This window comes from Lygodium microphyllum, chromosome 10 (assembly GCF_053477565.2).
Source record: "Lygodium microphyllum isolate KBCC chromosome 10, Lygodium_microphyllum_v1.1.10, whole genome shotgun sequence".
Lineage (NCBI taxonomy): Eukaryota > Viridiplantae > Streptophyta > Polypodiopsida > Schizaeales > Lygodiaceae > Lygodium > Lygodium microphyllum.
The window spans coordinates 11989135-12012576 of NC_141144.1; the positions used below are offsets into that span (position 1 = coordinate 11989135).

Below are 23442 nucleotides of genomic sequence, written 5' to 3' on the forward strand. Positions count from 1 at the left end.
ATTCCAACTCCCTTTACTATCCAAAATAGCCAACAAGTCTTCAATCTGATTTTCCCCTTGATTCGGGCAATCAATTGGCCTTCACTTGCTTTGATGAAGATGAAAAATGCCCCAAATTCATTGATTTGCTGGTCCCTCCACTTGAACTTGACTAAAAACAGCTTTAGCCTTGCTGAATCCAAGTCTTAGAACTTCCAATTCTGGGCACACTTCCCGAGGTTGCTGCTAAACCCTAATTTCTACTATAGATCATCAGTGTTTACAGCAAACAAATCTGAAATTTCTCAGCCTCTGGTCTTTGGAGCAAGGTTGTACAAAGGCTAGGAGATGAGACAAAATTCAAACTCTCTTCACAAATAACTCACAAAAATTTGTCATTTACTATTGCTACCCTGTCTCAACAACTTATAGATGCAAAGAACTGAAGAAAATCAGTCATTTACTGCTACTGCCCTATCTCAACAGCCTGTAGATGTTGTCACCTGTTGTTGATTGGTCTTCTCCTTCCCTTGGCTGCCTTAGAAGATTCTCCAATGGCTGCAAATCAAATCAAATCAACATCTCCTCCCTCTCTTGTGGCAGGCTTCCCGAACTGTTTTTCCAACATTATCCATAATTAAATAATAATTTTCAATCTTTAAATACTGAAAATTAATCTAATAATTATTTCAATGTCCAGAAAAATAATCCAACTGGCCAATAATTAAATTGGCTAGGCAACTTCCATTCCCGAGTGTCTCTGCACTATCTTTGACCATTAGATTGACGTTAGGAACCGTTAAACGCCACGTCTCTAATGGCACCAACTAACACTTATGGCCAAATGAATAACCCAAGCCAACAACCTACATGAGATACCACAAGTACCTCTACGGGATAACTTATACCAACTTTTCCCTTTGACATCTCGTGATTTCCTTGGGTCTTGGGCTCGTAAATTTACTCTAACCTCAGTTACCCCTCACATGTGCACCATGAACTTTACCATGTGATCAAAAATTAATCCATATATTAAGTGAGGTTTCAAAAATACATGTCCTCATGACAGCCAAGTAGTCAATATTAAGTTTAGAGTAGAAATTGGCTTCCAAGGAGCAAATTGAAGGCTAATCCCAAAGCAAACCAAGGGGAAAATTGGCTCGAAGGCTTATTAGTCATTTCTGATGTGGGAGCTCATGCTTTAACACCAAGACTCACAGACCACTTATTGTTTTAAGTATTTCAAGCCACGGCTACCTCTCACATAGCTCTACGTACTCCCACACTTACGAGTGTAGTAAGCTTACCTTCATGCCTAATCAAGGTGCCTCCTCCCACGAGCTCTCCAATAGCTCCATGATCTAAGGTAAAAGCTCAAGGAAGCTCCATCCTCAAGCTCCAAGCTCCAAGCTCCATTGTCGTGCGAGACAAGAGAAGAGAAGAACAAGAGAGGAGAAGATGAAGACCTTCTCTACCACGGCCCCTCACCCTCACACACTTACTCCCTCTCTCAGGCACTAGCACAAGTAAGAACAAGAAGAAAAACAAGAAGAGAGCTAGTTTTGGCCACATATAAGAATAAGCTTCTTCATTTACTTTTTATTTTTTATACGTGCCCTACCTCCTCCTTGGGTGCCAATCCCTTTTTTACATGACCGGCCATTTTAGCCTAGGTCCTCTTTCCCTATTCCCTTCCTATTTACATTGTTCCTTCACCCATGCCTGTCTACATTTACAAATTGCCCAGGAGGGAGCCTAACGCTCTTTTACAAAAATTTAAGATGTCCTTTTATATTTAAAATGCGCACTTCCCTGTTTGCATTCACCATGGGCCTTTAAAGTTGCTTTTGCGCTTTTGGCCTTTTTCCTCTAATTTTTCGGTTGGGCCGTCTTATTCTGCTTTGCCTTGCATCGTTTGATTTTCTTTTGCTCTCTTTGCACCGGGATTAACATTACACCCCTAGCTGAGTGCGAATCCTATGACACTTGGTGGTGAGGACTCAGTTGGTTGATGGTTTGCCATGTGGATCGATGATGGGACTTTGGGAAGATTGGCCATGCAGAAGAAGCACAACAAAATGGATGTAAGGTTGTGAAGGTCAAGAAGAGATCGAGGGGGTGGGAGGGGCATCCGAGGTCGGTGGTTGGTCGTGAGTGATTGAATATACCTGAAAAGGGAAAGGAAGTGCACGACATGGGGGTGTATCTACCTCACCAAGCAGTGTGTGATATCCGTGACAGTGGAACTCGAAGTTCGGTCGACCTCAAGCAAGCTCGTGGTGTTGTCCCACACTTGAGGACCCAAATCATGCAAGGAGAGATGTTGTGGGTGTGACTTAGGGAGACAGGTCTTAACCGTAGGTGAGTGTAAACTCCCTAAGCGTATCCTGTAATTGATATGCACTAAGTGTGAAGTGGGGGGAGGGCTATGGATATAATTATCCCTAGGTGCAGTATCTGTGACATTCTGATGGTACATGAGAATTCCATTTCGTCCTTTTCTTGTGCTTCATCATTGTCTTTTATTTGCTTTCTTTTTTTCTCTCTCTCCTTTTTTTAAAAATATATATATATTTAATACATTAGGAGGGAGCACACTAGATATCATACCGATGCTCTTCAGGAGCTACATTACGAGACCTAAGAAACTTGGTAAGGAAGGGTCTACTCTACAAGTAGCCTTTTATGTTAATACATACGTTTAGGGGTGTCGTTGACAAGAAGGGATGACTACACGGTGAAGTGGCTATCATTCATATCTTCAAGGATTGCTATACAAAAGGAAGGTAGAAGTGTGGCCCTCATCATAAGGTGCGCCATCATACAGCTATCGATTCCTACATTGAGATTTAAAAAAAGTGGCAACAGCTAGAGCCTCTTCCGTTGCAGGCTTTTTCTTGAGTAAAATCCTAAGTATCTTGAGATAATTATAGGTAGTGATGAATGGGGAGCCGGGGCAAGATGAAAACTTGTAGAGAAAGTGCGTGATGGATGAACGAATGTCCGCTCAGTGAAGATTAAGCACTCCTTTGAACTCCCTCCATTCACTTTATAGATCTTGAGAAAATTATACCTTCCATGCACATCCGGGTTATAGTCTATCCCTATTTTCCGCGGATATAGCATGTAGGTGGGATCATTGCCCTCCTCCAGTATGGTGTTACAGAACGCCATCCAAGCATCAAGGTTGAAGTCCCAAACACATCACCGCCATTTCGGTTGGGCTTCGTATCCACTAATGGTCTTTGGGATCGCCCAAACCTTGTCTTGCGAGTAGTCCATATACTCTTTATGCTACCTTATAGGATATTTTTCTCTTTCATTTGTCCATCGGTTCCCTAGTCGTCGTGCGAGCCTGATCACCTACTCCACCATTCTCAAACACAGATCCCTACCTAAGAAGCAAGGCTAGTGGAAGGAGAACTCAAAAGGTCGGCATTTGTTCTCCCACTGCTCCCAAACAGCTAGTTAATGGGCCTAGTTTACATTCTTCTCTTTACGCGATCTGGACTTCAAGAACTTGCTGCGGTTGGCCTCTCAGCCTCCTATGTGCTTACTGCACTATCCCTCTTCTCTTTCTTTTTACTTCCATCACCCTTTCTAAATTGCGCTTCCTTAAAATCTTCAGGTGGCATCTCCTACCATGGTGGGCTAGGTTCACATGGTTAATTTTCCTCATCTTGGCCTGGCTCCTCTTCTTGCACTAGCTCTCTTGGCTTTTCGGTAGGGTGTTGCATCAGTTGTTCCTGCTCTCAAAACCCTAACTCCTCCAACTCCTTTGTTGAGAACCCAGCATGCCTCAAGTATTGTCGTTGTTGCTTTGCGCTAAGGCTAGTGCTGGCTCCGAGGTGCACTCCTAGAGACTATATCTTATGGATCTTGTAATTTTCAACTTTCTTTTTAGCCCTTCTACTATGTCCTTGCCTTCAGCCTGGGTCACATGCAGCACAGTATTAAGAAAGGATCACTGTTGGACTTCTATACCAGCCTCCACTACTTCCGCTCTTGCTAGTGCCATGATCCGTTCACTTTCCGCCAAGGCAATGTGTTCAGTAAGGTCCCTGAGCCTTCCAACACTTTTTTCTTCCCAAGCCTTAACCTTCTCCTCCATCTTCTCTATGTCCTAAGTCTAGCATTGAGACAACATCATTACCATCTGTTCCTTTCTTTCTAGATCTCAAGCATCTTCTCCTTAAACTATCTATGACGGTTCAGCTGCTCTTCCAATCATTCTTGCTCTTGGAGGGTCACATGGAGTTAGTTTTGCATCTGTGCCAGCTTTCTCACTAACGCTTTGTCTTTCTATGCACTGGCATTGTATAGTTCTTTGAGCAATCGTTCCCTTTGTTTTTTTTCCTTACGGAACTCTGCATACACCTTAGTCTTCCCTCTTTCCAACTCCTCGATGAGCTCATCTCCGATTTTCTTCAACTGCTCGACGTACTCCTCCATGTTCTTATTTTGCTGTAAGAGAACTGAGAAATCCATTTCCAGCCCCATCTCCTCCCCTGCCTTCGCATCATGGAGCTCTTTTGCGCTCTCTTCTTCTTTCTTTGCTTCCAACTCCTTCCTTAGGTCATTTATTTGTCTTCGTTGGGTAGCTATTTGCTGCATCTTTTCAAACTGATAAGCTGAGAATGCCTCTCTTTTCGCCTCCAACTCTGCCAACACTTCCTTCCTCTCTTCCTTCACCTTTTCGAATTGGGCTAGTAACTTTTCTACATATTCATCATGATTCGTTGGCACCGGCATAGCAAAGAGTATAGATGTTGTTGATGATTCTATTACGGGCTTCTTCAAGTTTTTTCTTGACTCTGCATCTATAGTAGCCAGTCTCTTCGTCCCTAGCACTGAAGCTCACTTGGCACTGGGCCAAGCTGCTGCACTATGCTAACTAGGTACTGCACCCAAGCCATCACATTGCTTTGGTTCACTGTGGCTTCTACGGTTTCCTGTGTGATGGTAGGCGTGGCAACCATGATAGATGGTGGTGGGTATGATGGGGCCTTTCCCTTGCCTTCCACTACAGATCCTTGAGCTACTTCTGCTACTGCGTTGCCGGTGCCTAGTGCATCTTCTAGCCCACTCTTCTGATCAAGAGGTTTGCTCGATTGATAATTTGAGGGCGAGAGCCATCTGCTCATCATCTCTTTTTAGCCTTTTCTCCTCTTTTTGCTTCCTCCTTTGTTCTTCTTCAGCCCTTTTAGACTCTTCTTCAGCCTTTCACAAGCGTTCATTCTCTTCCTCCTACTGCTTCTTTCCTTTCTCTTCTAACTTCCTTGATTCTTTTTGCTTGGCTTCTAAGTATTTGTCCCCTTCTGCTGTAGTTCCCTTATTTTTGCCTAGATTTCTCAGCATAATCTTTCCCTTTTTTCCCTGGCTCGATGGGGCAAAGCCCTCCTCACCTCACTCACTAACAATTCTTTTGCTCAAGTCCTCTTATTATCATTGAGCTTGCAGGTAAGCTCCTTTCATCTTTGCAACTCACTCTGCTTCTTCCTTCTGTACTCTTGCAATTTCTTTATCCCCCAAGTTTCCGGTAGAGAATAAAATCAGGGTACTCACCTTAATGATTGAATGCACTGGCAACCCATGGACTGGTGAGCTTTTAAGTGTTTCTTCCACCACTTCCTCCCTCTCTACATCTCCCACATCTTCCTAGATTATGGCGGTTAACAAGCCCCCAAACCCTATGTTGGCCGTTGGTTTCTTTCTTACTGTCTCCGCTATGGAAGCGGGAGATTCCCCACCTGCTGCTCTAGGACCCATGGCTAGCGCTTTTGCTGAAGACTCCATGGTCTTACACACGTAGCCATTTCAACTAATTTCATCCAAGGATCTAGCTGCCATGCTCTCAAGCAATGATATTCTGATCTTGCTCATCAAAGCATTGTACCTTTGGTTGAAAAACAATGTGTGGACCATTTTTACTTGCAATTTAATCTTAGGTTAGGGATGTCGGCTAAACTGATCCCATCATTTATATACACCTGATCCCCAATATGTAGTAGACGTCTCTCTTCGGCCGCTTCATGGGCTTGTTGACAAGTCCCAGAGCCCTTTTCACCAATTTAGGACTCAGCTCAACTTCTACTCTTCGGATCTCCTCTCCCTGCCTCACCATCATTATGCCACAATTTCTATTCACGTCGATGGATCGCAAGAACTCCGTGCACTTGCTATAATCGATGGCTTGGTCGACCTTCTCCAGATACTTGTTGAGGTTGCATTGGTCAACAATCTCTTTCACAGTCTGCTCCTCTATCACCATGTCTTCTAGGTTCTAAATGCTTCTATATTTGAGCTGGTTAAAGGCTCTCGTTTCACCAACCATGCTGTACTTGGCATTCTCCTCTTCCAAGAATGAAAGCTTTCTACATCTGTCGTGGTGCCCTACTATCTCAAGTTCCTGTCATGATGCAACAGTTCACTGTTAACTCACTCGAAACGACTTTTTACAAAAAGATAAGAGGATTACAAATGTATGTTATGGAACGGTGAAATGTTCCAATATAGAATGAAAATTTTTCCTTCAAGTAGTCCATACATTCCAACAAGAATTTCATGAAAATTTTCCTCAAGTACCAGTTTTCTTTAACCGTCATTTTTTGCTTTTGAAATCCAATTTGAGATTCAAGTCATGTGTTCTTGTCCACCTTACCCCCTCCCCCCGAAAGAAATGATAAAGATCCTTCCTAGGATTGGAAGATGAAGGGTTAAGGGTGTTAAGTGCCGGCTGGCTGGGCTTTATTTCCTCATGAGCCAATCATAGAATTGTGGTTTATACTCTAGTGGGCATGACGGTCCATGTCATACGACCTAATGCCTATGTGTATAATGTAAGTCAGGACATCAGTTAGGAAATTACCAAAGTTCATCCTACTACTAGAAATGTGCAATTCTTCCTCGGTCAAAATTTGGTCCAAATAGAGGTGGGCCATTACATGATCTTCTAACAGTTGATTGCGAGTGATGGCCAAGACCCTGAACGAGGTAGAAGCCAAGTTGGGTTGTACTCAAAGTTTTTGATTGTAAGTCTTTGCTCAGCATTGGTCATAATTTGACAGCCCTCTTGTTCCCATTGGAGATGAAGAGTATACCATTTTCGCAAAAATGAAAGAGTTGGAGTCGGCTAGCTTTTTCAGCTCTTCTAGGTTTTAATTTGTTGCAGAGACTTTGTTCTTGCTATAGGAGGTGATCAATCGTTGTTTGAGAGCTTGCTCTCAAGAAATCTCGTTGGCAATCGATCCCTTGGCTACCATGGGAATCTTGACAAATATGAATTCATATTCTTCCTAGGTGCATGGCAAGGAGCGTACCTCCATTGCCAATGGCTCGTCTAGGAGGCCTAAATCCAACCATTCATAGCTCTTAGCAAACGTGGTGAAGGTAGCACCCAAGTGTCCGATGCAGGTAATCAAGTCATCCCCCGTATTCATAGCTAAGCCCGAGACCAAAGTAAGGATAGATCTCCACTCATAGGAGGGTCTAAGGCTTGTGGAAGGTTGGGGTTTGACTGGACTGGATAACTTAATAACTGATGTCTGCTTCATGGATTGGTCAGAAGGGTGTCTGTCAGAAACTTGTGCGATGGGTTGGTCTAGCAGCTCGGTTGGTACACTACTTTCTACTTATGGAACACTTGGGACACTAGAAGTGTCGGTGCGGGTTGAGTCAGTTTTAGTGTAGAGGATTGCGGATTTGGTCGATAGGCCTATTGTGGTCCTATGGATTTGGTACCTTTTGGGTCAATCGGCTTCTCATTATTAGCTGGCTTACTGTCTTGTGGAGATGAGCAAGAAGGGGAATTTATCCCTCTTATATCTACTTCTGTCATTTCCAAAGTTTTCACTGAAGATAAAAGTGATAATGAAATGTTGAAAATGTAACTCACTTGGATAAAGATCGCATGTCATTTCTGAAAATGCATACTAATTACTTTTCTCAATCACTTCTAAGGTAGCTACAATCTTAAAGGCCTTAGAATCATGGCATAGACTTGATCCCCGATAGTAGCCCTCCTAACAAGCCACCTTACAAAGTTGGTGCAGCCTAATAGGAGGAGATTATGAGTCAAGTGAATGAGTTGTTAGAGAAGGAACCGATTATGAGTCAAGTGAATGAGTTGTTAGAGAGGAACCGATTCAGCCCAACTCATTTCCATTTTGTTCATCAATGCTTTTAGTGCACAAAAAAGATGGGTCATGGCACATGTGCATTGATTATCATGTGTTGAATAGCATCATGATAAAGAATAGATTTTTTATTCCTAGGATTGATGACATCTTGAATGGATTGCAAGGGGCAATCATTTTCAATCATATAGATTTGAAAAGTGAATACTATCAAATTCGAATTAGGCCTAAAGATATATCTAAGACAATTTTCAGAACAACTTTTGGGTTATATAAGTTTCTTGTCATGTCACTTGGGCTTATTAATGATCCTACCACATTCAATAGAATGATGAATCGCATTTTTCAGTAATATAGGGCATTTGTGAGTTCTTTCTTTGATGACATGATTGTCTTCTCAAAGAATGAGGCTGAGCATCAAAAGCACTTAGCAATTGTATTCAATAAGTTACCAATCATCAGTTGTTGATAAAATGACAAGAAAAGTGAACTCTTATTGCATGAGATCCACTTTTTGGGGGCACATTGCAGTGGCTAATGGCATTCGTATGGATCCTGCAAAAGTTGAGGCAATTCGGTCATGGCCACATCTCAAGAAAGTTCATGAGATTCAGAGCTTTATGGGACTTTCTTCCTTTTACAAAAAGTACGTATGGAACTTTTCTGAAATTACTTCTCCATCGCATGCTTTGCAAAAGAAAAATGTGCCTTTTAGATGGACAACAACAAAAATTCCACCATTTGATACATTGAAAGACAAATGTCTTCAGATCCTGTGCTTGCATTGCCTAATCTCAAGAAGTCATTTGTTATGCAATGTAATGCATGTGGAAACAGCATTGGAACTATTTTAATGCAAGATGACTGTGTATTTGCTTATGAAAGTTGTATTCTCCATGGTGCAAAAAGAAATTTGCATGTCTATGATAAAGAGCTCTTGGTTGTAATTCATACACTATCTACGTGGAAACACTATTTGTTAGGGGCTCATTTCACATTGTAAACAAATCATCAAAGATTAAGATACTTTCTAATGCAAACGAAGTTGTTAAAGAAGCATATGAGATGAACAAACTTTCTCTCTATGTTTCATTTTTAGATTAGGAAAGAGAATGTGGTGGCCGACGCACTGTCATGTTAGCCTCAATTATTGGTTGTTGGCATGGTTTATCACACTAAGTTGGACACCATGAGAGATCAATATGCTGCTGATTCAGACTTTGGGAATGTATATGATCAGCTTTGCAATGGCCAAAGGCATGAGGACTTTATGCTTAGATGGTTTTCTGATGATGCATGGACAACTATGTATCACAGAGCAATTGAAGGCCAAGGTGATAACTGAGAGTCATGCTCCTCTTTTTGCAAGGCATAGAGGTATTGATACCATAGTTAAGGCAATGGAGCACTTCTTTTATTGGCCATCTTTAAGGTATGATGTTAAGCAATTTGTCAAGACATGTATTGTGCACCAAAAAGTATAATAGGCAAAAGATGTCAATTTTATTATACCCTTTGCCTATTCCAGACAAACCTTGGCAAAGCATTGCTATGGATTTTATCTTTGAGCTTCCCCGTACATCATTCCCTATAGGGAATGATGAGACATGGTCTATAATCTGCAGGTTCAATAAGCAAGCCCATTTTGTTCCAATGAGGAGAAAGATAAAGGCAGATCATATGGCACGTCTTCTTATGCAACATGTATTTAAGTACCGTGGCATGCCAGAGTCGATCATCGATGATCAAGACCCATAGATAACCAATTTGTTTTGGAAGAGGTTGTTTGAGAACATGGGCACTATGCTGAAATTCTCCTCAGTGTACCCGAGGCTATTCCTATCATAGGATCTCCATTGGTGGAGTTACTAAGAGGGAGTGCTAGTGTGGGTCAATCTACATTAACTTGTTTCTATAGTTTGACAAAATCTATTTGAATCCATTTGGATTGACGAACCGTTGCTACTCCCCCACTTTATTCCATCATAAAGAATTCCATCTAGTTATTTATTATTTCTGAGTCTTGCTCGTATCCGTGTTTCCAGTTCATTCTATTCTTGGAAACACAAGCCTATTGTGGAATAAGTCCCTCTGGGGATTCAACCGTTTTATTTGCAAAAATTTGTTTGAGGAGCTCAAAAATTTTCCGAAAATAGAAGATACAGATCAAGAAGTTGGCCTAGGTATGGAAACGTAGCGAGTGGTAGCTCTCAGATTCAGGGAAACCTAGGATTATTTGGTGGGCAATCCTGAGCCAAATCTCAGATCTGGGGTGATATCCCCAGCAGTGACCTTTTTGGGACCAGTTACATATAAAGAAGCCTTTTGAATATCACAAGAATCGCTTCTAAATACAATTTCTTTCAGATTAACTAAAATATCATGAATTGTCTCTTAAATACCCATTATAGTAGAATACTCGTGCACCGCTCCCCTGAGCTGGAGTACCGTAGGGGGAGAGGGAATTTCCGGTGGAGCGGTGAAATGCGTAGAGATCGGAAGGAACACCAAAGGCGAAGGCACTCTGTTGAGCCGACACTGACACTAAGAGACGAAAGCTAGGGGAGCAAATGGGATTAGATACCCCAGTAGTCCTGGCTATGTATCAAATCACAAAGTGCAATGGGAATAGTATTTACCGTTGGTTGAGTTTGCATACAATAATATGGTGCATGGTTCCAATGATACAGCTCCTTTTGAGGTGCTAGAGGGTGGTAAGAAAGTACCCCCTATTTTGCATACAAAGAATAAGATCTTTGAACCTAATCGCTATGTAGAGAGCATGGATGCACCTTATGAGAAGATTAAGTATGCACTTTAAATATCACAGGATAAGTAAAAGAGAACAGTCAATCGTCGTAGATGTGCTTTGCAATTTGCAAAGGGCAATTATATATTGCTAGCAACTACATTTTGAAATGGCAAGGCTGAAAAAGATGAAAGGCAAAAAGAGATTGTACCCAAAACTGAGTATGAGACACTATGGGCCTTTCCAAGTGTTGGAGAGGATTAGTGATGTATGCTATAGGCTGAAATAGCCTCCACATTGGCAGATACATAATACCTTTTAAGTGAGCTTACTGAGGCCTTTTTATGGTAATGTGCCAGAGGATGTATTTGTTGAAGTTCAACCCGAGGTCGAGGAGTTGAACGAGATATTAGTACCTGAGCATATATTGGCATACAAAGAGTGAAAGATCAAAGGAAAGGTTTCCCAACAATATCAAAACTATTCACCAATGGATGCCAAATGGATGAAGAAGCATGACTTAGCAAACCATCCTCAAATGTTGCAATGTTATATTGAGTTAGAGCAGACTTTGGATCAGCTCAATCACGTTCAACAAAGCAAGGGTCCATAGTATTACCTTATGCTCGTGAGGGAGCAAGCACCTCCACTCCTCAATGATGAACGGCTCTAGATGTAATGGGTCTCAGAGGTATTCAGCATACATTCATGATGTTGTAGCTGAAAGCATGTTTGGCAAGAAATCACTATTTAGTGTACTAGTCGCTATGTTTGGTATGCATATGGTATGGTTAATTATTTGCAGCTCTGGGACTATACATTTGCATCACTTTATGCTCAGTGTAAGATCAATTATGATCAACATTGGATCATTGGTTTTTTATCATTGCAAGCTATTTATCTTATATTGATTTGCGGTAAATGGTCATTAGTTTTCAGTGGTATTTAACTAATTGTATGGACAGCAACATGTGTTATGATACTATTGATGTTTCAGCCATGGTTAATGCTTGGTTTATGCCATACTAAGGTTTAGTTTTGCCAAATAAGTTGAGCTCATGAGTAATGGATACATCCCATGATATTCTGGCAATGCTTTTGAGATTCTTTGGGAGTCTTATGCTATATTATGCTCGCTGGTAATTTTCACCATGTTTTTGGCAATAGCATGGTTTGGTAGTAGTGGCCAATGTTGTCTTTACTATGATGCCTTGTGGAAATTCCGCATCCAATTGTGCAATCGAGGATGATTGCAAGGATTTTAGAGGAGGGTTGTCACAAGGACATGAAATTTCGCTCTCTTTACTTAACATTTGGATTAATTTTTAATCAAATGTTTATGTGTTGCACATGTGAAGCGCAACTGAGATTATTTCATATTTATGAGCCAAGGATCTGAGGAAATCAGTGGATGGCAAAAGTTATCTAAAGTAATATTGCACATATACTAAGTGGTATCTAGTGCCAAAAATTAGCCTAAGGCATTTTATTAGCCATAAGTGTCAATTGGTAACACTAGCGATTTGACATTTAATGGTACTTAATGCCAATCCAAGGGCTAAAGGAGAGTTAGGAACACTTGGGAGATAAATTGGCCTAGCCAATTTGATTGTTGGTTAGTCATGCTAATTTTTTTAGCACTAAAATAATTATTGAATTAATTTTTAAAATTTTAAAGTTGAAAATTAATTTAATAATGCAAATAATGCTGGAAAATGGAATCGAAAGGTTGCCACTTGGCTAAACTTGCCCATGCAAGTGGAAAAGACATTTTTTTAGCTTGGGGGAGATAGCATTAGGAGACGACAGTTTGAGAGCTGTTTCAACCAAAAAAGCATCATATTCAATGTGTTCCATCAATGGAGCCAACTTTCATGGCTATTTAGACAGAGCAGTAGAGCTGATTTCTTGCATTTTCTCGTGATAGAAGTCTAAATTTTCTCTCTATTCAACATTCTCTCTCATTCTCCAACCATTTCGCAACCTTGCTCCAAAGATCTCAATGTTATAATCCCTAGAGGCTAAGAAATTGTATTTTTCTCTACCATAAACCCTAATTTACAGCAAAAATTAGGATTTGATAGCAACCTCATGAAGCGTGCTAGGAGATTGAAGCCTCAAAACTTGAATTTTCAAAGTTGATAATTAATTCTCAACAAGATGCAAGTGAGGGACCAACCAACATTCGAATTTGCGGCAAATTTCATTTCCCAAGGAGTCAATGAAGACCAATTGCTTAAGCAAATCAAGGGACAAATCAATTGGAAGACTTGCCGGTCATTATCGACAACAAGGGGCTTTTGGATTACAAAGGGGATTGAAGGAATTACATTGTATTCGAGTCCAATTGCAATTAAAGATATAGAAATACCAAAATGGATTTTTTTTATACGGGATCACTATTCAATGCACTACTCATTGTAATTAGTATGCATATGGTATGGTTTTTCATTTGTAGCTCTGGAACTATATATTTGCATCAGTTTATAATCATCAGAGATTCATTACCCTTTGCTTGTGTGCAACAGATAATCATCAGTGTCCGATGAAATTCAGCTCATTTTGACAGCATTATGTCTTACAAATGCCATTGATAGTTCAGCAATGGTTTATGCCCAACCCATGCTTTGCTATGGTTGCTTGGCCATAACAGTTGAGATATACAATAACGGATGCATCCTATGGGTTTTTGGTAGCAATTTCGGAATCTTTTTTAGTCTTATGTTTTGATTATGTTGGCTGGAAATTTTCAGCAAATATTTGGTAGTAGCATGGTTCAACAATAGTACTCGATATTGTTTTAATATAACACCTTATGAAAATATTAGTGTAGTATATTTTGCTTTTGACACATGGCAAGCGAGGACAATTACAAGGATTTCAAGGACAAGGTCTATCACAAGGATGTGAGATGCTTTGTTAGCATTTGAATAAGGTATTAATCAAACGTACAAATGTGAGATACACATGTCATTCAAGTGAATTAAGTCGAAATGATAAGCTAAGTATCTTGAGAAGTCACTGGGTGCCAAACACAAAAGTTGTAATAAGGTGTACTTCACATGAACTAGGTTATGCCTAGTGAGACAGATTTTGGCCTAAAGTATTTTATTAGCCATTAAAGTCAATGGTGACATTAAGAACTAGGCATTAATTAATATTTAATGTCAATTCAAGAGCTAATAGATGACTAGGATTGCTTGGATGACAAATTGGCCTAGCCAATTTAGTTGTTAGCTAGTACAATCATTTTTTTTAGTAATAATTAAATATTAAATTAACTTTTAGAATTAACCTGCAAATTAATTAACTTTGGCTTAAAATTGCTCGAAAATGAATTAAAAAGGCTACTACTTCATAGAACTTGTCTATGCAAGTGAGAAGGATGGTTGGGTACTAAGGGAGGGGGTGGAGAGGGAGGGAGACAAATACAAAGACAAAGACAAAGACACAAAGAGAGAGAGAGAGAGAGAGATTCTGAACGTGAACTAGCTAGAGAAGAGGCTACTACTGCCATCGCTAGCCATCAAAAAGTGAATCTAAGCAACCATTGCAGCCAGGACAACAATGGATAGCCTAAGGCCTTACTCAAGCAAGCAGCAACATTCCAATAGGAGGCAACAACATTTATGAGCTCCCTGGCTATACGCGAGGGCTCCAAGGGCTACCAGGAAATAGTAGTATCAAATTTAAGCCGCCTCTTTACAATGGAAGTCTAATTTTTCTATCTTCTCAACATTCTCTCTCATCCTTCAACCATCTCTCAAGTTCTCTCAACATATCCTAGCCATTGGAGGAGAAAAATTCAGATATTCACTATTGTAAACCATGATTTAGAACAAGAATTAGGACCTGGGAGCCACCTCCTGAAGCATACTCAAAATTCAAGGCCTAGTACTTGAAATTCAGTAACTGGAGTTTCAAAATTTCGAGGAATTTAAAAAGACCAGCTCGCCAACATTAAGTTTGGTTCAAAATTTGGCTTCAAAGGAGAGAATTGAAGGCCAATCCCAAAGCAAACCAAGGGGAAAATCGGTCTAAAGGCTTGTTGGTCATTTGTGATAACATGAGGCATTGGATAGCGAAGAAGATTGAAGCAATCTCCATGAACTTCTTCCAATTGCCATAAAAGTTTTTAAAAAATACCGCAAGGGGCGCTAGTTTTTGGGGCTAGTCGTGTATCCAATGTCCAAGATTAAGTGGCAATATTTGCATTTTATTTTATATGAAGTTTATGCTTGTTGTAATTAGTGTTAAATCAAGTCATTACCACCCTACATAGCCTATACACTTGACCAAGATTAAGTAGCAATATTTGCATTTTACTTTATATGAAGTTTATGGTTGTTGTTATTAGTGTTAAATCAAGTCATTACTACCCTTTCTCCAAAACGAATGTTGGTTTTACACATAGCCAGTATACTTGTCCACCACATGCATTGATGTTAGATCCTTCACTACCAATGCAATGGTCACCATGCCAAGAGCTAGAGATAACAAAATTAGAGTTCATTTTAATCAATTCATTAAGCCCAATTCTTGTTCTGGTGACATTGCCCATAGCATTGTCTCATCAAATCCTATGCCTTTATCGCTTCACCTTTTCTCTGCAATGAACACTTAGGACAACTCCTTGTCTAATAGACAGCCCTTGATTTTGAATAATAATTATGCCTTGTTAAGTCAATTGAGATTCTAATAAATCATATTTTCATTACGTTTCTTTAGAAATTCTAATGTATCATATTTTCGTGTCATCTTTGTAGCACTTAAAATAGTCCCAAAAAGCATTAAATCTTCATCCCTTTATCATACACTTCACTTCCTTTGTCCTTCTCCATCATCTTAATCATCTAGTTTGATCTCTTCTTCCAAACTATCGTCCTGTTATTGGCAGCTGCCACCCATCCCCTACAGGTTCTGCCTTACACTACAGCTTTCTTTGTTTGCTATTCATTATCTACCAGCTTGCGCTTTCATCTCCGATGCCTGCCCAGACTGCACCAACCTATCACCAACCCTTCCAGCACATGTGTTTTGCAGTACATGCTGCCGAACAGCTGGTTCTGGAGCTCTTCCTACTGTGTGGACTACCCAAACACTCACCATCACTAGTGGACTATTGTGTTTGCTCCCCCTCGGCACCACGATATACTTTTGTATCGACATTGGTGGATTGCTGCCCATGAGATCCATTCTCGAAGGACAAAACCCTCTGACGGTCTCCCTCAACTTCGGTCCCTACTACAACAAAAAGTTCTTCAATTGTGTTCTTGTTTGAGTCTATTGTGTTAGTCACATTCGTTTGAGACTTCTATGATAGAGCGGTCATGACCATCCAATCCTTATTATTCATATGGTTACTACAGCTTTGAGTATCATAATGAACACTGTTTGTTTAAGAAAAACTTGTTTGTGTTTTCTTTTATTGGAATACATGGGCATGACCTGCAAGGGTTGCAGCAATCGCAAATGTTGTGTGGAGTGTTCAATCATATGTATCGCCAAATTGAAGACGCTTGTCATTTCTTAAGAGGGGGATATGCCACAGGATCGTGATTTGTCTTTGGAACTCTCTGATGGTGAAACCATGACATTGCACGAGGTGTGCTTGGCATAGACAAGTCAATCAGTAATTAAGATTCTATGAGTATACACAAAATTGATCAATGTGTAAGTTTGTGCACACATTTATTAATTAAATCAGAATGAGCATTACTTAAAGTTCTGTTTAATTTGCCAAATTTGGATGTGGGCCAAACTTTTGGGTTGGAACACCTAATTTCGTGAATTAATTGAATAATAAGATTTAATCTAATTATTCTTGTGAAAAGCTAATAAAACACAATGAAAGTATGAAATGTAGCAAAAGGCATAAAATGCAGCACTTCACTTGCAAAAGATCTTTAAGTGAAGAGGACGAGGGTATCTGAGATTGTCCATCACCAAAGGTTGTTTATCAAAGGGCAACTACTACTGATCCTGTTGTTTAGCCTGTTGAGGATGCTAATCATGAGCTGGGCAGAGCTGTCCAAGACTGAATGATGGCTGTTGGATGCTGGGTAATAGCTATTCTACAATAGGGCAATGCTGTGTTATGAGACCTGACTGCTCTCGGGACTGTTTTGAGAAGAATTATGAGTTTTCATGTGTTATGGAGAAATCCTTCAGAATTACACATTTTGTCAAATTTGGATTTTTTTGGCAAAATTGTGTCTCGGGCATTGTGGTCTTCTTGTGCCTCCTTGGAAACTAGGTCGTTTTTTGTTCAACTCTCTTGATCTTGGCTAGCGAAAGAAGCCGCAGGCAAGTGCAAAAGTATGACAGGTCAAGGAAGAGTCATATTGATTCTTCAATAATGATAAAGGAATACCGCAAGGGGCACTAGGCTTTGGGGCCAATCTTTCTGTGTCTCCAAGTGTAGGAGCCTTCTAGCTCCGCTGTTTGTTTTGCTTTTCTCTTGCTGAATTTCTGTTTTTCTATTTAGTGCTTGCAAAGTAGAAGTCCCATTCCCTTTGAAACACCAAAGGCTGCTTTCACTACACCCATCACATTAAATTTCCAAAAGACACTTTGAATCAATGTAGAAGGGTCCCAATCTGAGCTATATTTTACTCACCCATCATCAGTGCAGACCACCCTAGTCAGTGAATTAGCATTATCAAGATCATCATTAAGTTGTCCACCTGATTCCTCCCTTGACCTGCAACCAAACAATCATTGGAGATCACATTAGAATGTGATATTATAAAGTAGTGACAATAGAAGGTTTTGTCTATTTTTGAGGACAGAGAATCAACCATAAACTTCTTAATCAGATGTAACCCTGGACTTTTATGTTATACAAATAAAGTTTAACTTGCAGGACATCCAGTGCTTCCTGGTTGATACATATTTATAAAAACAAGTACAAATCTATAAAACTACTAATCCTATGTACATGTCCAATTGAACTGTGTCCATAAAAAATATTTTCAACCCGGGCAATGTCTGTCCAGGAAATTAATATCAAAGCACACAAACTAGTGTAGCAAAGGTATCCACTCATCACCATGTAAATTAAGATATTTTATCTCACAATCATTTTGAACCAAATTAACAGAGGAGGCATTCTCAAGTTAAACTCACCATGCATGCCTTGAGGGAGGTGTGCTGCATTCCTGGAGAACTGGTGGTTCCTACACCCCACAAGAAGGCATAGCAAAACAAAAGAGTACGTTACACACCAAATATAGCTCTTAAAAATTTTGTCAACAGGCAGGAGTTAAATGAAAAAGGCCAATATTGATCTGGGCATTTGGGAAAAAATATATTGATCTGAGCATTGAATATTCCATAACAATACTTATTGGCATTACAAAGGTGTAAAAATACTCTGTTAACATCCAAGTGCCATCACTAGCACCAGGTGCTATTCTAGAGGGGGATGAAATGATAAAAGCAGGAAATGGTTGCTCAATATTTACACTAATGTTTGTTGCTTTACTCATCTATGCACCTACTGAATTTTGAGGCCTCTATTTTCTATTTTATCTCATTTTTTCCTTTATTAGCAACAATTGGCTTGCCACATTCCATAGCAGACTCTTCAGTTAGTTTGCTGACTCCTAGTGTGATTAAGAATGTTAGCATGATGTCCCTATGCTCCTTTAACAAGCTTGGTGACTCCTAGCATGACTTAACAACAACAACATGACAACGCTTCAACACCCCCCCCCGGGCGTTTTTTTTCTTTTCTTTTTTGGCGCAGGGGGTGGTGGGTGGGTGGCTGTGGTGGTGGTGGGTGGGTGGGTCGAGAAACACAAGCTAAGAATCTTTTTGTCCAGCCAGATGGGCTGAAAACCTGAAGAGATTCCACCAGGAAATAAAATCCACCTAGACAAAATTAAACCAAATGCAGCTTATTGCTATGCCTACCTCATACTCTTCAAATTCATGGCCGTCCACAGTGACAATATTGGGAACAGCATTTGCGGGTGGCTGAAGCAGCTCTTGTAATTCCTCCCAGCTCATGTTTGATTTATCTACTGAATCCTCTGCTTCCAATCGAGGCTTTTTACCCTTCAACCCAAAAGTCCGCCCTTTCTTTTTGTCAGTAGCAATATACTGAGGAGCAGAACCATCTTTTGGCTTTGAGTTCTTGTTTTCTATGTTTGACCATGAATGCTTTGACTCCATGATGTTGGAAGTCCCTCCTGGTTCTGCTGACCCTTTTGCTGCTTGTGATGATGGGCCACCACTGAAATTTATGGTGTTATTAACATTGTCACCTCCACCTGGTATCAAGGATGTGGAAGAGTTTGCATTCATGCTGACACTCTGAGGATCCTGAAAACACAAGTACCAAATTAAATCCACAGCCTCAAAACACCCAAAAAAACTCCAGATTATCCAAAGGGTGATATTAAATTCGTAACTATGAGCTATTGGATCACCTGCACATTCATGGAACTTGGTGCTCTGCGATAACCCATAATGAGTTTCCCCTCTGGATCCAACCTGCTGAACGTCACTGTAATCATTGATAAACAATGAGCAGCCCAATTCATAAGCAACAAAGATTTCAGACATTCTTAGAAATTTGTTGAATAATCAAGGAGTTACTTTTTTCACCAGAGAAGGAACTGTCATCAACCTGTATCACCAGCTTGTAATTGCATTGATTGTATGCAAGGCGTCACTCCCTCCAAGACATACATTCTGCTGTTGTTGTTAGGCCAAAAGCGGAACTGAAATGACCACTCCCTGCCATTCACATCCTGAATCTTTAAAGGCACTCCCTCTGGCTGGGAAATAGAAGGGAAGTATGCCTGTAACAAATACTACATACATGAGGTTCCTCGATTCTTTTCAACAAAAGGGTATGCCCAAGAATGACCAAGGACAACTTGGCTCAAACAGTCAACGTGTTTCTTCAAACCCGTAAGTGCAAACCCATAGTTCTTTCCATACGTTTCCATATGGAAAATGAATATGTGTACAGAAGTATGATTGGAGTATGGTTCAGCCCCTGGGGATGAACCATGTGTGGACCTAATTATATAGCAGAAAAACCTAGAAAATATATAAAATTTGTACACTTATTTTTAACCTTCAAACTTCAAACTTGAAACTATTATAATGGACTAAATTTGAGGTCATAAAGTATCAACTTTAAAGCATCACAACCATAATGTTATGTAGTTTTAAAAAATTTGCCTCAAATTTTTAATGAAAAATAGTCAAATTATGGAATGGTAAAATATTACTGACGTCTAGAACAACTCTTCCCACGTGGGAAACTTTGGCATCCCATTGTGGGAATCCAACTATGGTTCAACCCAAAAAGTCCAAGTAAAGGGATGTTTTACTCATTGAAAGAGAATTGTACAACCATGACAACCATAAACACCCCCAGTAAGGACAACCTTTAAGCACATCAAGCACAGCAGGCAGAGGGGAATCCAAGTCAATGGAGGTATAGCATCGTAGCAAGTCAAAAGTTTGAATTTTCAAAATGTTGATCTAAATGAAACTGCTCTTGAGCCCGTGACAACCATATACACCCCCAATAAGGACCTCCTCTAAGCACAGCAGGCAGGGGGCAGTCCAAGACAATGGAGGTACAGCATCGTAGCAAGTCATAAGTTTGAATTTTCAAAATGCTGATCTACATGAAACTACTCTTGAGAACAATCCAAATTATGGTCGTGACTAAGACGATGCACAAATCTTTAGCATGTTCCTCCAACAACTTACTATAAATAAGGATGTCATTGAGAAAAACGACTATCCACTCTCCGAGATATAGAGGAAGTAAATTATTCATCATCTATTGGAAAGTTGCGGGAGCATTGGTCAATCCAAAAGGTATGATGAAAATTTGAAAACATCCATACCGCATTTGAAATAGGGTTTTTGGGACATCCTCTGAAGCTATTAATATGTTATGGTAATCGGACCTTAGATCGATTTTGGTGAAATATAGAGCACTACAAAGCCAATCTATAAGGTCGTTCATCCTAGGTAATGGATATATATTATTGATGGTCACTTTATGGAGACCTTTGTTATCGACACAAAAACGCATCATGCCATCCTTCTTTTTTGCAAGAAGAACAAGCATGCCCCATTGGGACTTGCTCAACTCAATAAATCCCTTAGCTAAATAGTCTTGAAATTGCCTAGCTATCTCATCCTCTTTTGGGCTAAACCTTTAAGTTTGCCAAGAGACAGGATGGCTACCCGGCAAGGTTTCAATCCTATTATCTAAGGTTTTGCAAGACAATAAAAGCCTGTCAAGTAGCTCAAATGGAAAGACGTCAACATACTCATGTAATACTGGATCCAAATACTCACTTACATTTGAATTTATATTAAAATTATTATTTAAAAAATAAAATTATATTGAGAATTAGACGATTGAACTTTTTTAACAAAACAAATATAAGTAGTGCACTTGGATCAACAAAACATTCACTAACTTCCAATGTTGAAATCATATGTACATTACTTTCCATGATCTCTGATGGTAGATAGCCCTCGATCACATGAAAATTGCCATTAAGCTCAAAAGAAAGTACATGATTTTTATAGTCAATGTACAAAGAGATATTATTAAAGAAGGCATACCAAGAATAACATCAACATAGTCAAGGCTTTTAAGTTGAAAGTCCATAAGTTGTTGGTATTATTGGATAAAAAGATCCAAATCTGGTACCATATAATTCCATCAATACATAGTAGGGCCTTCCGCATATGGATCATGATAAATTTGGTCAACGGATACCATGAGGAGCCACAATTTCTCCAATAATTCAAAAAAAAGAAAATCATGAGTAGAGTCATTATCGAATAAAACTGCAATTTCTTGGTCATTTTTATGCCCAGTAACCTTTAAAAGGCCATCCAGACCAAATGCAATTTTATTAATTGAACTACCATTGCAACTACCTCCATTAATAAAACAATCTTTCAATAAAACTTCAAAAGATATATCTAGAACTTCAAGAGTATTTATTAAAGCCTTAGAAACAGACTTCACCTTCTTATTCTAGGGCACTCTCGATCACTGTGAAAGTGATTTGTCTAATGGCAAGTGAAACAACGATCCTTCAAGCGATCCTCGCTGCAAGTGACCTTGCACTTACCATCCTTTTTTTAAATGTAACTCCGAAGACAATTAACGAGTTGCTGCCAACCTAGAAGACTTGTTTGACTTAAAGATAGGGGCAACGCGATGGAAACACCCAGTCGACTGGCTGCCCCTATTCGTAGCCAACATATTATCGAAATTATTTGTATAACTATAAACATTGAAACCAGCTTTCCCTCTCGGATCGGATGGTCCTACCTAATTTAACAACCATTACAGCAAGCATAAAATTCACATAAACTGAAAATACAAATGTTACCACTTTATTCTTGGATAATAGACATCCTATTCGCCTCAAAACCGGCACCCTTGCAGCATTTCTTTTAGCTTTTACTCCACTAAGATCCTTTGACCTCCTCCACTAATCGAAGTGCCACTTGCTGTCAAAACTGACCAACAAGCCTCCAAACCAATTTGCCCCTTGGTTTGCTTGGGGATTGGCCTTCACCCTGCTCCTTGAAAGACAAATTCACCCTCATCCATCCAATTACATTCTTTCATAGATTAAACAATGCTAAATCTTCACCAAGAAACACATGAAAACTTTACCTATAACTAACCTTGCCTCAAAACCTCCATTGGGTTGTGGGCCTTTCTTTCCCGTAAGCATTGCGATACTTTATACTTTCACGTTGCTAGAATTCCAACATGCAATTTTGTATCTAGTTGACTAGCCCCTCATGTATACCTGACATGCTAAGAGCATGAAATGCATTACAAAACATTTTTGTTTGTATACTTTGAGCCATTGCAATGTGACTGTGCATGGGAATTTGCATACCAACAGTCATAGCAAGATACATTTTCCCATACATTGTATATATAACTAGCTGCATTTTTCCTCATGACCAACACTATACAGAGCATTTGCATAACCAACATTAATACCATGAGTCCCAAACACAGTGGGTTGCATATATGCATTGCCAAACTTGCCACCTTTTTATCCCAGCATCATACCAACATTGCTATACATGGGGTTATACACATTACCAGACATACCTAGCTCTATTGAGCCTTGCAAACCACACATTGGTTGCTACATACCATAAGGAGTATGTCATACATCCCTGTAAGCAATAGAATGAAACCTAATGCCACTATCAAAGTACCATGGATGCCCCAAAATTACATGCATGCCTTGTTGTCCAAAAAGCATTGAACTGCACTTCCAAGTTGGCCTTGCATATGCATCGATTGCCCCACTTGCATCATTTGCTTATGCTCACTACCAATATTTGAAACATCATGGTGTTGTATTGGCTCTTTCTTTGGTACATCTTGTTGTCTTGAAGCTCTTGAAGACGATTTCCTCTTCTTATCTTTGCAACCCTCCTTTGAGGAGTTAAAAAGTGCATAAATTAAGGATCATTTGCCAATTGCACAAACATTTCAGTTGATGTCCTCAATTGATCTTAAACGGGTCATCAAATTCAGTCATCAGC

General features: G+C 39.7%; 1 protein-coding gene across 2 annotated transcripts in view; it reads right to left on the reverse strand.

Moving 5' to 3' along the window:
• LOC148029712 (B3 domain-containing protein Os07g0679700-like) overlaps positions 1 to 23442 on the reverse strand; it is a 137737-nt gene that overhangs the window by 81332 nt on the left and 32963 nt on the right. For both annotated transcript variants that reach the window (XM_087686018.1, XM_087686019.1), the window contains exons 6-10: positions 19499 to 19673; positions 19299 to 19375; positions 18781 to 19191; positions 17992 to 18041; positions 17483 to 17566 (exon numbers count right to left, since the gene is read on the reverse strand). In XM_087686018.1, coding sequence (XP_087542144.1) covers positions 17483 to 17566; positions 17992 to 18041; positions 18781 to 19191; positions 19299 to 19375; positions 19499 to 19673 — 797 coding nt within the window. The remainder of the gene's footprint in view (positions 1 to 17482; positions 17567 to 17991; positions 18042 to 18780; positions 19192 to 19298; positions 19376 to 19498; positions 19674 to 23442) is intronic.